The sequence below is a fragment of the Zeugodacus cucurbitae genome, chromosome 5 (genome assembly GCF_028554725.1).
Source record: "Zeugodacus cucurbitae isolate PBARC_wt_2022May chromosome 5, idZeuCucr1.2, whole genome shotgun sequence".
Lineage (NCBI taxonomy): Eukaryota > Metazoa > Arthropoda > Insecta > Diptera > Tephritidae > Zeugodacus > Zeugodacus cucurbitae.
Window position 1 is genome coordinate 63,733,224 of NC_071670.1, and position 18,577 is coordinate 63,751,800.

General features: G+C 28.6%; 1 protein-coding gene across 3 annotated transcripts in view; it reads right to left on the minus strand.

Moving 5' to 3' along the window:
* Positions 1–11,811: 11,811 nt before the first annotated feature.
* LOC105208825 (protein Tob1) overlaps positions 11,812–18,577 on the minus strand; it is a 41,905-nt gene continuing 35,139 nt past the window's right edge. For 2 of the 3 annotated variants that reach the window (XM_011178879.3, XM_029038105.2), the window contains exons 2-5: positions 16,680–17,823; positions 15,701–15,877; positions 15,288–15,634; positions 11,812–15,216 (exon numbers count right to left, since the gene is read on the minus strand). In XM_011178879.3, coding sequence (XP_011177181.2) covers positions 14,319–15,216; positions 15,288–15,634; positions 15,701–15,877; positions 16,680–16,832 — 1,575 coding nt within the window. In that variant the 5' untranslated portion in view covers positions 16,833–17,823 and the 3' untranslated portion in view covers positions 11,812–14,318. The remainder of the gene's footprint in view (positions 15,217–15,287; positions 15,635–15,700; positions 15,878–16,679; positions 17,824–18,577) is intronic. The other variant, XM_011178880.3, reaches the window with a different exon arrangement.

Here is an 18,577-nt window from a genome sequence, read left to right on the forward strand (position 1 = left end):
ACGCCACCAGGGTTGATGCGTAGTTACTACGAAAAGAAGCAAATGTGTAGAATAGTGTTGCCAGATCGCAGACAAGTCGCTGAATTGCTGAATAACGTTGTTAAGTTGTAAATGTAGTTTGAGTTTTCGATCTTGTGTGATAAATGTATGAAATAATAATCTTCCATATATATCTTCCATGATACTTGAAAAAATTAAATGGAATCTAATATGTATCGCTAGAAATATTTTTGTAAAAATATATGGGATATTATTGTGAAACTTTTCTTCAAAATGTAATGTATGTATGTACGTAAATTTTGTAAGTTTTGAAAGTAAAGGTTTAAGCTAAAGTAGAGATTTAAATTAAACTTGGTATTAAAATTGATCTTTTTTATTATTTTGGTATATTTTTTTATGCTTAATATTCATATGCATATGGCAACTCAAATTTGAAAATCCATAAAAGGTAAACAAATGCAACCGTGTATAAAAGAATGAGTGAATATAAGAAAATTGATATTAACCCTTAAAATACCGGCGTATTTAATGACGGTTCTGCAAACAAAGTTCTAATAATATAAATTTTACTATAGAATATTATATTTCTATATTATTTATTAAAACTTCTAACATAGGACAGTAAATGTTTTTTTAAATGCCCTAGCCGATTTTCTTTAACTCGCAAATCAGTCAATTCAGGTATAAACTGAAAGGTCTTTTTGCAACATTTGTGGCAGATGGATATTCACAATGCTCAACCGACATACCTGCGAAGAGCCCAAGCATATGCTCTTATACTTGGAAATACAACAACAAAATGTAGACATACTTACATATTGCTAGGTACATAAATATGTACTTTCAGATATATTTAGGTATTTTTGTTTATGTAGTTACTTTTATATGTTTTAGGTAGCTTCGAATGTCTTCGATACCTATACCTACATATACTATACCATGTTATCCAAGTATTTATCTTTTGCAAAATGTCATAGTACAGTTCTACTTTTTTCTATTCTTTCAACTACAATGATTAAAAATGCTTTCAAAATTTGTAATTAAATAACTCAATCCTTTATTTTTATTACTTGTTACTTATATGGATCAGATCATACATATGTATATATAATTATATGCTCATATATAATATATAGTTTGTATTTTTTATTTATTTTCATTTTATTTTTTTATGTTTTTTTTTTGCATTTTTATTTTATATTGAGAAATCTGAATACAATTACATTTACGAAATTCTTAAGTGTTGCATTCAATGTTTTATTTTATGTAAGTTTTATGTTTTTCTTAGGTTTTTTCCACATTGCTTGCTTATTTTTATGCAATTACGCTGTTCTATTTTGCTCAGTGAGTGATTTTGCCAAATGTATGTATGAATGTTTTTTTGTGTTACTTATTATTAGTACCAATGCTGTAGCAGTTTGCAAAAATGAAAAAAAAAAAATGCAAACTCCAACAGTTTGTCAAAATTTTTGACAGTTGTTATTTACCATTTTCATTTCTGCAATCTGCTAGTGTAAAGTTGGAATTTTAATGTTCGTTAAAATAATTATAAAAAATGCTTTCTTAAATGTGCGAGTGTAGTACGTTAAATGAAATGAATATTTTCATGAAAAACCAAAACCAAATTTCGGAGTTATCTACAAATGTATGTATGTATGTATATAAAGTTGTAATGTGAAAGTAGTACAAATGTTGTACAAAATATTAAATGATTCAAAAATTATTTCAAAATATGCATTTACAGAATTTTACTTTCATTTGATTGCAATAAATTCTGCTAATTGTTGCTACTTTCTTTCTTTCGAAGACGCTTGCTATTGAACGCTAGTTGTCTGTCTTGTGTACTTAAGTAGGCTTTATATGACTGTTATCTTAAGGGTTGGAAATGCCTCTGGACTTGGCATATGCGTGATGATGCTTCACAATTTCTAATTTTATGAAAATGTTGTTTTTGGAATTGCCTGCTGATGATTTGTTATGAAAATTTGTATGCCTTTGCGCTTCTAAAAGCTGGTGGTTGACAATGAAGTTTGTTTGAATGATCGAGTTTATTTCAAATACATTTTGGTTTTATTTCATTTTTGTGTTTTTGTTTTTGTTTTTTATACTTTGTTGATATTTTAAATTTAATGCTTGCTTAATTTGTTTTCCATTAATTAGTCATGTACATATTGTAGCGCCTGTAAGATTTAATTGTTTAATTTCTCTTACATTATTACATTTAAGTTAAATATATAAATTTTCATTTGTTTTTGTTTTGCATTTCAGCTACTTTGGTTTTACCATTGCTACGGTTGTCATTTTCATGTTTTAAATGAAAGTTAATCAAAATTTATACAACTTATATACATTTAATTTAATTAAATGTTGTTTGAAAATTAATATTAATTTGCTACAACTCGCGGACTGTGGAATTTGTTTTAATTACAATTCATTATTAATTAATTGCTTTTATGCAATAGTTGTTCGTGTAAAGTTGTATTTGGTGTGGCGTATACTGTGTAACTGTATAAATTTGAAAATAAGCGATTTTCACTTTGTTTTTTGTAAGTTTTAGGAGCGTTAATTTGGTATTTTGAATTTATTTATTTTTAATTTTTTCATTTGAATATTTAATACTGCATTCATTCTAAGCCTCATTTGAAGTCTAGCAGCAATTTGGCTCTCATTTACAATTTTTATTATTATTATTTGTTTTTTTTTGTTTTCGTATGCAAAATTTATTTGGTGGGAGTAATCTGAGAGTTTTACTTGTTATCATTACTTGCTATAGAAAAATTATTATTTTTTTTATTTAGTTTTGCTGGAGTTTTTAGAATTAAAAAATATATTTGTAAGTAAATGAAGGAGCAAGAAAGAATAAAAAAATTAAAACAATAATTAAAAATATCAGTAATATTTGAAATAATAATAATGTTTCAACTAAATTTTTGCTCAGTAAAATTTCTTTAATAACTGGAATCTAATCGATCCACAACCATTAGCCTTGAAAATTTATATTTCGTATTTTGAAGTAATAAAAACGTCTGCTCTGAGCATTATTTGGTAATATTAATACTCTTATAACAGTTGTCTAGTTGGCTAGTTAGGTTAATTTCACTAAAATTCGAAGAGTGACGAAACGAAAAAACAACTGGTATAATTTAAAGGGACTGTGAAACAGGTTATACCACTTTATACCATTTAAATGTGCTCTTGTATTAAAACCAACTGTGTTGTGTTAAAATTTCTTAAGAAGAGACCAGTACTCGTACTAAGTGACTATCGAAGTGGTGAATAGAACATGTAACTAATTTAAATTAATTTTAAACTGCAAGGAATACCGTACACATTTTGAAAAACCCATTATAAACTCGTGAAATTGAAAATATATTAAAGAAATAAAAAAATAGGAAAAAAATAGAAAAAAGAGATAAGAAATAATGATTAAAAAAAAAAAATATTTAAAAAAATTTTAAGTATAAAAAAGAAAAAGAATGAAGAAAATCCGTTAGTTAATTCATATAACTATCGTAGAAAAAATTTTGTATTTTCTCATTTCACATTTAGAGTGACATTCATTAACCTACAGCTCCTTTTCATTCACGTATGTATGAATCCTTATGCCATTCTACAGTTATAGTCGTACAAAATTTTTCGTGTCCAGCACATTTGTTTTTGCAAAATATTACGGTTGTTGCTTGCTACTTTAACGACAAACATAATTTTTTTTTAAATATTTTTTTCTGCAGTGAAATTCTTAGTGGAGAATATTCCATATATACACTGAGCGAAATTGTCGGCATTTGTTGAAAATCATTTAAAAAACAGATTTTATTTTTAGATGTTATGCCAAATTTGAAAAATTTTCGAAATTCAGTTATGTATTTTTTTATATATTTTTTCAAGTGTAATTTTTAATTTTTTCATGCCATTGCAGTGCGCTAACTGTAATTTTTTTATATTGTTCATACTTGCAATTGTGTTTTTGTTTTTATCAATATTTCAATATCAATAGATTTGCTTTACTGCTACTTCAATTGAGTATAAGTTTTAGTTTAGTTGCCTACAGTTGTTGAATTTAGTTTTCATTTCTATATATATATTTTTTAATTCAAATAAATTGTATTTTTTTAGTATAAAAATCACGTAAAAAACTTGTTTTGCCAATTACAAAAATAATTAGTATAAAAACACTTTTAATATACACAATTTTTGCATTACTTTATTACATACATATTTTTATTTTATTTAATTTAATATTTTTTTGTAGTTTTTTTTTACATTATGCTTCATAAGTACAAATTGTATGTGTTATTTTTTCTCAGTGTATATGTGTTGAATAAGTATGCATGTCAGTGTGTTTATTTATGTTTAATTTATTTTTATTCATTTTATTTTTTGATATATTCAGTTAAGTTGCTCACTTGCAAATACAAATATATATATATGTATTCATAATTTACATTTAATGTTTTGTATGTATGTTTTGCCAAATAGAAATGCGAATAAAAAATCTACAAATTTTACATGCTAATAGTAAAAATTTTAAAAGTTCTCTTTTGTTAGATTACATTTTTTGTTGTATTCATGTTTGATGGTAGGTGTACGCCATAATTGTTTTTTTTTATTTATTTTTATTTTTGAAAATTTAAAAAAATAATAATAAAAAAATATAATAAATATTTTTTTTTTATTTTAATTATACATAAATATTTATTATATTTAATTGTTTTCCAGTGTACGTTTTGCTTCATTGCTTATTATTTTATTTTTTATTTTTTAATTTAATTTGTTTACTTATATGTTGTTTTTATTTAATTAGAATTATTACAAATTATTCACACATAGACTTTTTAAAGTATATATTCGCAAACAGATAAACACTATTTTCGTTTGGCATTTAACACACACATATATATAGTCGTATAAATGTATAAAAATGTCGCATTTGAGTGGTTATAATTTTTAGGTTATGTTTACACTGTGAAAAAAATTAGTGAAAATGGAAAATATATTTTATAAAATTTTGTAGGTGTTTTGTATAACACAATATAAAATAGCATAACTTAACGTAACGTAACGTAACATAACTTAACTTAACGTAACGTAACATAACTTAACGTAACGTAACTTAACGTAACGTAATATGGAATATAAAATAAAAATTAAAATTGAGTAGCTGTTGGTTTGAATAACATAATATAAAATAACATAACGTAATGTAACACAACTTAACTTAACGTAACAAAACTTAACGTAACGTAACATAACATAATATGGAAAATAAAATAAAAATTAAAATTGAATAGCAGTTGTTTGAATAACGTTGCTTAATAAAACGTAATGTAGACATAACATAACATAATATTTTTATGTAAAATTTTTACCTCAAAATCATACATATTAATGTCTATGCCAGCATGTAAAGCGTATGTACTCGTTCGTTTAATCAATATTTATTTTCAATTAATTGAGCGACATTTATGTAAGAGAACCAGGTACTTTAGAGCATTTTATATAAACATACACATACATATACATGTACAAAAAAGGTACCTGAAGTAATTAAAAATATCTCATATGAATATGCTACATATCTTATTGTTTGCTGTATGTTTCTATGGTTCTATGGTTCTATGTTTGTATGTGTGTATGTTTTATGGTTAGAACTCTTTCATCGTTTCGTCATTATTAATGTTGCTATGCATTTTATATATATTATTTTATGTGTTACTGCAAATTCAACTAATGTATTCTGCTATTGAGCATTTTCTTTTAAATTTGATTTAGTGTTTAAGTTTTTGTTTTACCGTTTTTTTTTTTACTTACTTCCAAAGCAAACATTGACCGCGCTCTCTCCAGTTCGTGTTTCGACGCTTTCATTATTGCCGTACTATTTATACAAGTTGAACGCGAGATTATTACATTTAGTTACTTTAACACACTATTTTGTTTGCCTATTTTTCGTAACAAAAGCGTTTTCGGTAAGCTTACGCTCGTATTTCCGAGTATTCTCTACATAAATATTTGTTTTCTATTTCTTAATTGTCCCATCAAACTTTACCGTTACTGTTATATACAATGTTTTATGTACAAATTTGCGAAACTGGACTTTCAAGAAAGCTTTGAGTGGTTTAAATTTCGTGCTTTCGGCTTAAAATAGCTTTGACATAAATTTGAACATTTTTAAAATTAGTTAGTTAAGCTTTTCGGCTTAAACCTACAAATTTTGGCAAATAAAAGAACTAGTTAGCTTTTTCACGCTGGTATATAAAAGCTTTTTCATGGAAGCTTCAGAAAGCTTGAAGTATTTGTATTAAAAATATGTTTTTCTGCAATTTTTATTATATTACATAAGTAGGTTTCGATCGATCAAAAAAGTTTTCAAAGCTTAAAGGTATTATAACTGAAAACTTGTTTTTCAAATATAAGCAGTTTTTATGTTATTATGATGTAAAGTTTTCGAAAGCTTTCATCTAAGTGGGGTACAAAAGACCCATACAAAAGTGAGCTTAAAAACTTCAACAATTTTTTACAGTTTACCAAAATTGTTACTGAAAAACACTTTTCACATCTTGAAAGCTCGAAAACGCTTTTCAGGTTGGATAAGCTTTAATTGAAAGTCCTATTGCATTAACAATTCGCAGCTTTTGAATAAATTGTAGCTTTCTTAATCATTTGAAACTATTGCATTAACCCTTACCAAACCGTTACATAAAATTTACGGGTCAAATAAAATTTGTTTGTCAAATTTAAGCTGCAATCGTATGTACATGGCGTGGTGATAATTTTTAAATTTTACATTGCATACTTTCAGGCGGGTTTTTGCAACAGCTAGACTCCAATGCTCTAATTAGCCGGTTATAGTTATGTATGTGTGTGTAACAATGTCTTTTTGTAGGGTTGCATTCTTGGCTAATTGATTATTCGTTACATTTTGCTGAATACCGGTTACATTTGAATATTTTCTTTATTATATTTTAATACACAGGTATACTCGTAAGAAAACGCACATAATATTGTACTGTTATAAGTATTTACATACACATACATATGTATATAATAAGCGTAATAATTTATTTTTTCAATTTACATGCAAGGTATAAAATAGACGAAGAAAAAACGGCTTGAAAACATTCAGAATTGTATTTTGTGGTTTTTGTGTGGAGTTTAGCATTTACTATGCATTTGGAAAAAAATACGTAGAGATTTCGAAAAATGTCAAAGGTGGAATATTTCAAATTTTTTTTGCCAATTTTTTTCTTTCTTCAATTTTTTTTGCTGCTATTTTTTTACATTACTATAAACTTGTCTAGTGATCTTACAGCTAGAGACTACATACGTACATTTAAGTAGTTATGCAAAAATTTTATAGGTACAGCTGCACTTAGCTAAATAGATTTTGTGTTATACAGTTATAATATATATTTTTTTATTAATTTTTGTATATTTTGCTTTGGTTATAATCTTACATTGTAATAGTACAAATATTACGAAATATTATTGTTTTTACTGATATGCAAGTTTATTTTTAATTTAATTACATTTCTTATTGTTATACGCTGTTGCCATTTTCCACTGTGTGTTCTGTACACTGTTGCATGTTTTCATTGTGTGTTGTGTAGTACACTGTTGCATGTTTTCACTGTGTATTGTGTAGGCGTGTGTGTCGTGTCGTGTGGGTTGCCAACTAACACCAAACGCTTACATTTTTCCAAGCTACTTCCATCACTTTCTTTGCATAGAAAAAAATTATATTTTTTATAAATATTTTTTTTCTTCATAAACTATATATTTAAGTATTTAGTATTTATTTTATTTTTTAAGAATTTTTTCTTTTTGTTTTTTGTTTGCTGCTACTTTTTTCAGTTTCTAGTTAATACTTGCTGGTAGACAATTTGCAGTTTCCGTTATGGAATTTAGAGAATTGTGTTTTGCTAGGTAATTTATTTAATTATTTTTGTGTTATCATATTTTACATTTCACTCGTTTATAAAATTAAAAAAATATGTTTTTGTGTTTATTTCACTTTACAGACCTATTAGTTTGCTAAAGCGGCTTAATGGTTACTGGTTACTTTTTACTTTCGTTTGCTTTCTACAACTCACTACGTTTCTTCTTGCTTTCTTTCATGAAAATGTTGTGTGTCTTTTTTGTTTATATTTATTTATTTTTATGCTTGAAAAAGTATTTTTTTTGTGTTTATTTGTTTTTGTGTAGTTATTTGAAGCAGTTACTTTATTTTATTTTTTTTTTTGTAAGCAAAACTCTATACATCTTTTGTCACTTTCTATTTCATGCCAAAAAAAATATGTTTAAATTTTTTTATTGTATTTTTATTATTTTTTTTTAATTCTTGTTAATTTCCACTACTATTTGAAGTTATATAAACTGAAATTGGCAGCAGTTAATTTATAATATATAAAGTTTTTCTTTTTAAATTAAATTACTCACCAGACCCACTATAAGCAGCAAATAATTATTTTTTTACTTTATAAAAATATGAAAAATTGCTTAAATAAATTTATTTGCATATTTCATATATAGTTTATAGCTTTAACTATATTTGAATTAAAAATATTTATTTTTTTCAGTGTATTTTTCAGTGTATTTTTATTTTCCAAGTGATTGTGTCGCATTTTGCTACATGTTTTTCGAAAAGTTTCACACAAATTTTCTTAAATTTTATTAGTTTGTGTTGAAATAAAATTGTTTTTTTCTAATTGAGTTTTATTATAAAAGTACAAAAATTATGACAAGAATAAAAAATTCACTACAGCAATATATTTATGTATATATAGTATGCACTAACTTTGTAATTTTTGCTATTTGCTTTTTCAATCAATTTTTGTTTTTTTCATGATAGTTTACTACAAGTGTATGTATGTTTGTATGAAATATTTTATATATAATGTATATACAAGTTGTTAGTTGCTAAAATACTTGCGCTTTTCAACTACTCGAGTACAATCTATACACTTAAAATAATTTTCAGTTTTTCAAATACACAGTTTTATTCATATTTATCCATATATGCATATGTAAGTATGTATATATAATATATTAAATTTGTTTAAAGGTACGTAAAGTGTTTATTACTTGTTGTTGTATTAAGTTTTTGTAAAAAAAAACAGTTATTTTTTAAATGATTTTAACACACAACTAACACACAAATATTTATATTTTTATACAAGATTCCTAAAACAAGAAAATTAGAAAACTTTAACAGTTATTCCATTTTTAAGCACTAAACATAGGTACTTTCGCGTCTACAAAGCCTCATAACATCTTAAAATCCGCCTAAACACGAGCTGCACACCGCCATTTTGTGTAAAATGTCTTCGGAAACTTCGGTTTTTTTACCAGCCGTTCTTCTCAACATAGAAATTTACTTTTGCTATGACTTAGTAAGTAAGGTACAACTAATTTTTCATATAAAAAATCTTTAGCGCCAGTCTTACACTATTTGTTAAGATTTCTTTGTTTTTTTTTTTCAGTGTAGTCACCTAAACATTTACTAATCTCAACAAATAATACCACGGGTGGGGCGTAATTTGGTTAAATTTTTTTTAGTATTTTATATACATACAGGCCCTATGTGCCATCTAGGTAGTAGGGACAAGATATTGGTTATTTTTTAAATATAATTTTGGGAGTTTTGAAGCGTAATAAATAATGAAATTATTTTCTTTTTAATATTTAATGTAAGCTTACTTCATTTACACTTCAATTTGCATATTACACTATGGATTAAAAAATATTGTTAATTTTTTTCTATAAAAATGGTGTCGTTGTCGATTTAAACAACAACAACGCTAGCACATTCGATTCATTTAAATTGTTTGCTATACACATCAATATTTATGTAGTAATAGTATCTAAATTTTTTAGGTTTTTTGCTAGAAAACATTGAATAAGTAAGTGTTTTTGTATTTACAAGTGTTTTTAAGATTCAACTAAACATGTAGGGAAAATATAGTAAAAAATAATTATAAAAAATAAAATTTATTGAATATATTTTTTTTTAAATTTTAAATAATAAAATATATTTTTTTTATATTTAAACCAAATAATTGTATATGCATTATGGTGATTTCAAGCAATGAAAGCTCCAAAAGCTTTAAGCAGTCAAGCTTTAATCTTTCAATAACTGTTTATTGAGTATATACTTAAGTATTACAGTTTTTAAACAAGTGAAAGCTATTAAAGCATCAAAGCTTACAGTTGGTAAGCTTTCAACTTTCAATAATTCTTTAATGAGTGTATGAAGTATATTATAATTTTTGAATAATTTTGTGAAAGCTTTAAAAGCAACATGATATTTTGTGAAAGCTTTAGAAGCAGTCTAAAAAGGTTTCATGCTAAGTGATTATCAGAAAATAATGAATTGTAAAAATGTAAGACAAAAATATGTTGAACATTTTTCACATCAAAAACTTAAAAGCTTTATGTAAAAAAAAAATATTTTAATATTGTTTTCGAAAATAAATTAACACAAAACAGCATTAACCAATTCTTTTCTCTGTGGTATGACTTTCCTAATGTTTTATTGAGTGAAATTTAAGTAAAAATTTTTCACAAAAAGACACTTTTAAGGTGGTTAAGTTCTTAAGCTGAAAATTTTGATTTAGTATGGAGTTTTTTTTAAAGAGTTCATTTTTTCAGCGTTTTTCATAAATTCTTATTGTTGTTAGGGTTACTTGGTTGGTTTAGACTTTTGAACTTGAATATTTTTTTTTTAGAAAAAGTAATATATTTCAGTAACTATATTAATAACTAACGACTTGGATAAGTTTTGGAAGGTTTTGAAATTCATACGGTTTTTGGAATATGTACATCCATTGAGTAATTAAATTTTTGAATTGAGGTTATGTAACGTTAAGTTAGTGTTGAAGATTTATTGAACTTTTTATTGAATCAGAAAACATGAACAAAAACTCGCTCAGTAAGACATTTAGAGGTATTTTAATTAACTGTGAGTTTCTTTGAAACATTTTGTTTTTTTCTTTAAAAAGTTATGTATATTTTATTTTGTTGAAATAGGGTATTTGGAAGGTTTTGGAACACGTTAACAATTATTTAAAAATAGAATATTTATTAAAAATTAATATAATATTTATTTTTAAATTCAGTATTTTTTCATAACTTTAATGTTATATTGAGTTTGAATAACAGTTCTAACAGAATTATCGAAAAAAAAAAATTTTTTTTTGAATTACTTCAAGTTTCATATTTTCAAGGTTATCCTGATAATGAAACAATGCTGGATTTTTTAGTTTGCGAATTATTCGAAATTAAAATGTGTATTCTTACTGGATCTATTAGCCAAGTGTAACTGTTAATATTTTTGAATTAATTAAACAAAAATAAATTTAGATCATTGCAACTCTGTCTTTCACTGTAAATGTGGGTTTTAAGGTAATTTACAAAAAAAATATTATTATTTTTTGAATAAAATTTAAAATTTTTATTTAAATTTTTCAAATTTATAAAGTAAACTTTTTGAAAAATCTTGCATATATTATTATATAATATATATTTATGTATATAGTTCAAAACAACACTGGGAAGTTGTTTCTCACGGCACTTGATCAAAATCGTCTGGGCTGTTTTAACACCTATTCAGAAAAGCAAGAGGTCATACATTTTTATGAAAACAGTTTTGAAACTAAAAAAAAAAAATAGTTTTTGAAATTCGATAAATTTATCGATAACAAAGAAACTATCAACGCTTCACACGACTTGCGCCTACAATAACCACCGTGTAATCAATTACCTTCACACTCACATTCTGCCACATGAAAATTATAGAAATGAAAAAGTCCTTACTGTTTTTTTCATTAATTTTTATGTAACGTGGAAAAGTTTTTATTATATTCTCAATAAAAAAGTTTCAGAATTTATAAATCACTACAAACATTGGTTTTTGTTTTGTATAAAAAGTATAAAAAAATCATTAATGTTAAAAATAAAAACGATTATTGTATGTATGTATGTGTGTTGCAATGTACGAGCGAAAAAAAACGAAGCGCTGTACAAAAAATAAACAGCTCATTGCTTTTTTTTTGAAATTTTTCTTGTTTTTGTTTTTGCTTGATTTTGTAATAATTTTGTTTTTTGTTTTTGCTTTTAGCGCCTATTTGCTATTTGTTTTTTGTTTTGTTTTTTTTTTCTTCAGCATAATTATGTATATTTTTTATGTGTGTGTTTGTGTAGGTTATGTGTTATAATAATAACATTTAGTAATAATAATATTTAAAATATTTTTTTTATAATAATAATAAAAATAATAGTAACAAATTTAATTGAATTAGAAAAATATGAAAAAGTATATATATTTATATATAATATGTATATGTATACGAAATGTATTTTTTTAACATTATTTATAATATAATCTATACAAAACATTGACATTTCACTAATAAACAATTGCACTAATTAATAAAAATTAAAATTTACAAAAAAAAATAAGAATTATCTACAAACATTTTGACAAATAATATAGGTAGTTTTTGGAGATACATTATGTAATTTTTATATGTATGTATGTGTGTATTGCACATTGATTAGATAACAGTGTGGTTGCACACGCGCATGCGCAACGCCGAAGTTTGCAAGTTCGGAGTTTTGAAGGTACATTTGCTTGAGAAAAACGCTGCTGGCGCGCTACAAGCGGTTTGTTGTTGATTTAGTATTAATTGTTTAATATTTGTTGTTCCAGGACACTATTTTTTTCATGATATTTTCTCTTACAGTCACTCCGCCATCCATATTTTTCACTTTTATGCTTGTTCCTTCCGTATACTGTTACTTTACTAGCTTGTTTGCAACCAGCAGCTTGCGTATGACTGCTGCGCGTGCTTTTACAATGCATTTTCACTTAAGTTTTTGCTTAAGCACTTAAGTTTTTTACTTAAGCACCTAAGTTTTTTACTTAAGCACTTAAGTTTTTGCTTAAGCACTTAAGTTTTTTACTTAAGCACTTCAGTTTTTCCTAAAGCACTTAAGTTTTTTGCTTAAGCACCTAAGTTTTTACTTAAGCACTTAAGTTTTTGTTAAGTTTTCACTAAAGTTCTACAATAGTTGACGGGTTTAGCTTAAATAACAGTTGTTTTCACTAGATTTGCTTGCATTTTGCTTGATTTTTTTTTTGTTTTTCTGTTACAATAATAGCAATAATATTGTTAATAATCGTAATAATAATATAATATAATTATAATAAGAATAAGTAGAGTTATACATTAAATATATAGCATTATAAAACATTTAACATTCTCATAGTTTTTTTATTTAATTTAATATTTTTTTTTTCAAATTCTCACTTATGTAATACATATACAACATTTGAATATTAGAAAAATGTGTGGGTATAAAAAACAGCAAAACGATTTTCACTTTCATTTGGTTTTTTTTTGACTAATTTTAAAACTTATCAATAATAAGACTTTTTTAACTATATATCCGTTATCATTTATTATATGTATGTATTTACCAGCTGCTAGCATGGGCGCCTGCTACTCGGCTTCCGTTTCCGCTTCCGCACCGTTTACAACTAGTTAATAAAAAACGACTTGAGAAATTTTGTATACTATATGCTGATAGTGTTGGGTTTTAAATTAGATTTCTTTGTTGTTGTTTGTTTGGATTTTTTTGTATTTATAAATATCTAAATTATTTATAAAAACAATGCAGCACTTCAGTCACCCTCCTGCTCTTCATACATAATTACAAAACTTCATGCCTTCATAGCTACACGCTGCAGTTTCTATATGTTTGTATTTGCATTTTATAATTTTTGCAAATTTTTGTTTTTGTTGTTGTAGTTATCTTGCAATATTTTCTTGCAACGCTCGCTTGCTAACATTGCTTTATATGTATTTTTGCTTCTTTGTTTGTTTGTATGTATGTGTTTTTTGTTTTTGTAATTTGCATTAATTTTGTTGTAATATAATTACAGTTACACTAGCAGAATTTCACTATTTATATAAACTTTACTATAATATTTCTTTTAAAAAAGTTTACGCTTTGCACTGTCTTCTTGCTAACAGCTAACTCTCTCCTTATTTGTTTTGTTGCTTTTTTTCGCATTAGCTATGTTTGTTTTTGTAATACATACATATACTACATATATATATTAATTTATAATAATTTTCTTGTTTTTGTTTTTGTTTTTGTGTTACTAAAAAAATAAGCTTTTAAAAAAATATTCTATTCTTGCCTACACGCAGCTGCTGTGCATGCCGCACACATTTCTGCTCACTAACAAACGGTAAAAAAATACGAAAAAATCCATAGAATATATATTATATACACAGATGTATATTACAAACACCTTAGTTGGCCACCAGCAGTTGTTGGTAGGGGCCGGCGGCATTGGAATAGAACGAGTTGAGACCATCCATCAGTTTCGAGTTGTTTGAGTCTTGTTGTTGTTGTTGTTGCTGCTGATTGCTGCTATTGGCCGCGGCGGCGGCAGCGGCGCTAGCTGCAACGGCAGCAGCTGCAGCGGCAGCCAATGGTGACGGACTAACGGCTGTTGGTGTTGTTGCATTGGCAGTGCTGCTATTGACTGCTGTGTTTGTTGTTTCGCTGCTGCCATTCGACGACACGGTGACGGTTATACCGTTATTGCTGTTGTTATTGCCGTTGCTGTTGTTGTCAGCGCCGTTCTTCTCAACCACCAGCTTGCTGTTGCCATTGAGCAGTTGCTGCTGTGCTGATAGCGGTGCGCCCACCACACCGGGTGGTGGTGCCATTTGCGATTGTTGTTGCTGATGAGCAGCAGCCACCGCAGCAGCTTGCTGCAAATGCTGATTGCCACCCAATCCATAGAAGCCATGTGGATCTAGGTAGTTATTGAATTTGCCATGTGTCCCGTTGGCCGGATTGGCAGCGCCGCCACCGTAGAGTGCGCTATTCTCGGCAGCGTGGAAATGCGTGTCGAAGACATTTCGATGTCCATTGAATTGTGGATACATGCCCATGGAGGCCATGTTGGGGAAGTAGAACGGATCGACGGTGGCGCCATTCTGGCCCAAGCCCAGCGAGAGGGGATTCGGTGAGAGTGAACGTGCTGGCGAGACGGGTCCGATGGGCCCGAAGTGATTCGGTGGTTGCGCCAAATTCGGGCCACCATGACCGCCGTGATGGAGTTGCTGTTGCTGTTGTTGCATGGCACGTTGTTTGATGTAGTTGGAGAACTCAGTGGGCGACATGCGGTACGAACTGCTGCTGAAGAACGAATAGTAAATAAAAACATTAAACAATTGAACTATAGAATGTAAATGCTGATGAAAAGTTACCTATTGGTACGCTTGGAACTGGTTTTCAATTTGGTACTACCGAATTTCGTCTGAGCAAAGGTGGCTGTTGTGAATGTTAGTGGCGCCTGCGTGCGCTGCATGAACGAACCATTGGCAGCGGCGGCCGGATTGGGACTACCTTTGTAGGTGGGCGAATTGGAGGAGGCCGAATGTGGCGATGAGCCAGCATGCGGTGAAGTCTTTGGGCTCAAACTCAAGTTGTTCATGCTCGTGTTGACGGCATCGATGGGACGAAAGCATTGCGCTTCGGGATTGAAGGTCTTATTGACCTCACGATCGGCCGATGTGTTGTCTTCATGATTGTCGCTATTTTCCGAGTAGAGAATCTGTGTGTATGGTAAGCGGTTATTAGTTAAGCTTTCAATTTTGGAATTTCCAAAAGTTGAACTTACCTTCACAGCACCCTTTTCGCCAACGCGGTATGAGACCTCACCAGGATCCACCCAAACTGAGAGCTCAGCTGGCAAATTTTCTAAAATATCAGCAATAGGTACACCGCTCTCGCGCGCAGCACGCTCCAAAACCGAATCGATCGGATCGCCAGTCTTTAAGCAACGGAATGCCGAACCCTAAAATATAGAGAAAGTAAGGTGAATTAGGTTAGGTTAGTTGGAGGGGACACTACATTCCCTGTTTATAAACCCTTTTTGGAACAAATAATTGGTAGTCCTTCCCTATGTCTAAAAACTAGGAGATCTCAAGCTCGAAGCAATTTTTATGTTTGCTTGAGTTTTTCAGCATTTGAGGTTCAGTGTATTGAGTTGTTAGATAACCCCACAGAAAATGTCTCTCTGTATTCTTTGGATGTAAATATCAGAGTGCGATAAGATCAGAGTAAATATTGACTTGCTCTAGATGTCATGACGCAAATCTCCACTTAAGTCAATTATATGGAAATTATAATCAAAATAAGTGACGCCTTTAACATTATTTTTTTAAATTATTATGAGAAAAGGTCAAAGGTCCTTTAAATGACATTTTATATCACAATATGTAGGAGGCCTGCAGGTTATAAACCATCTCAGATTGGATAATCGAATTTATGAAAATCTTTTGCATAGCATTAGTATTATCGGAAGTTTTTAATAGTCTACTGAGGATTCTGGTCGCAGATTAGGCGCCTTAGAGCTAAGATTGCTATGAATAACGCCATAAAAGACAAAACGATATATTCTTCAAAATGTCTCCTATCAAACCACTCCAAAGAATTAAAAACTCTATTTTTAATGTTCTCGGGTAGACATGATAAAAAGTAATTGATATTAGAATCGATAGAGGTCTCTATTATGCGACTTTTCTAAATGAGCTTTCAAGAATGTCTTTACAATTACTTGACAACTTCATCCGTGATGGAAGTATTTAACTACTCACCTTGAAGGGTTTCTCCGGATACCAGTGACCTTGGAACTTATCCTTCAACGCCTTCTCCAACTCTTCACCAAAAATGTTCACGCGTCGCCTTGGCAGTTTATTATAAAGATACGAAATCACGAAATTTAATGCCACCTGAATTTCTATATGCATTTTGTTGCTGTTGTTGTACTGCTTATTGTTGTTGTTATTATTGGCGCGACTGCTTTTGATTTATTTTATGTTTGTTTGTATGTATGTCTGGCTTAAACGCAATTGTTGCTGGTGCAGACGCACTTTATTTTATTATGTTTTTTTTTGCTTTTTTAATTGGTTGTCTGTAGGTAGATGGCGCTGTCAACGTTTTAAAATTGCACAGCTTGTTATTGTTGTTGCCGGGGTTTTTATAGCAATGTTAATATATTGATTTGTTGTTGCCTTTGTTGTGTTGAATACTGTCGCGTCGTGATAATTTAATTATAACGAACGTGTTGCTGTTGCCACTGCTGCTTGTTGTTGTTGTTCTTGTTGTTGCTATGGGTCGCAGGTTTATTTTAATTATTTAGCTGGTCCTTTGCCTTTGCCTTTGCTGTTGCTTTTGTCTGTAAGTTGTTGCTATTTGTATATTTTAAATTTGTTATGTATGCTTGTTGTTGTTGTTGTACGCGGTTAATGCAAATTTAATCGCTCGCGTTTTGCGGCCGCACGTTTTTCAAACTATTTAATTGCTGTTGTTGCTGCTGCTGCTGTTAGTTGCTTTTGTTTTTGGTAATTTCTTATAAATTTTTGTAATTTCGTATGCCGAAATGACTTTTATCTGCGGTTCAATGTATGTGTGTATGTTTACGTTTGTGGTTGTCGTCTGGGGGGTTTTAAAGTTTGAAGCGCATTCTTAGTGTTGTTGGTTAAAATATAGTTGTTGCAGTATGTACTAAGCTTGCTTTCTTTAGTTTACTTATTGACTTGTTGAGAATTCTTTGACTACGTTGTATGTTTGTTGCTGTTGTATACTTTTGGTTGTTGTAGTTACTTATTTATGATGGGATTTCAAATTTTGGTTAATTTTTTATTGCTGTGTTACTCATCGAAGTACTTCGGGGGTTTTGTCGTTGTTTGTGTATATCTGAGCTGTTCTTTCTTCAGTTTATTTAATTACCTCGACTATCTGTAAAAAACAAAATAAATAAAACATTAATTTATGTTGTAAAAATTAATATTACAGAAAACAAAATTTTGAGCGCTTTCATTAGCACAGAGCTTGCACTTTTCGTATTCGAAAGCTATTGCAATTATTGAATAATAGATAACAACTTCTAAGAATGCTTTATACATTTATTACTTCACTAATATGAAGTTCTTTAAATATTTCGAACTTCGAAATTTTTCGATATTTATTTTCGAATTATTTCGAACATTCCCAAAAGTTGCCTAAAATTACATTCGAATTATTGTGAAGTAAAAAATGTTTTCGAACTTTATTTTCGAATTATTTCGAAGTTAACATCATATTATTAACAACAATTTTACATATTATTAAAATGTATTTAATAATTTTTAGAAGTTAAAAAAAAAGTTGCAAAGCTTTTTTAACTTTTTTCGTAAACTAAATTATTTAAATAAAAAAATGCCGCGCTCATTGAACATTTCCGCCGCATTAAGGTCAGCATAAAAAACACTGCCACATCTTTAATACAGTTGTTTTTGTTTTTATTGTTGTTGCTGCTGTATGTTTTAGTTAACTTGAATGCCCGTGACAGCATGCTAAGCAGCTGTCGTAAATCTTTTCGTCGCATTGCTTTGATTGTTCGCTGCAGCGGCACCACGCTACCACGCAACAACAAATTTCACGATTGTTGTTGTTTTTCGAATTTACTTTGCAAATTCCTCATAGTGCAGTGTCAGCCGCTTTTCGAAGGTGT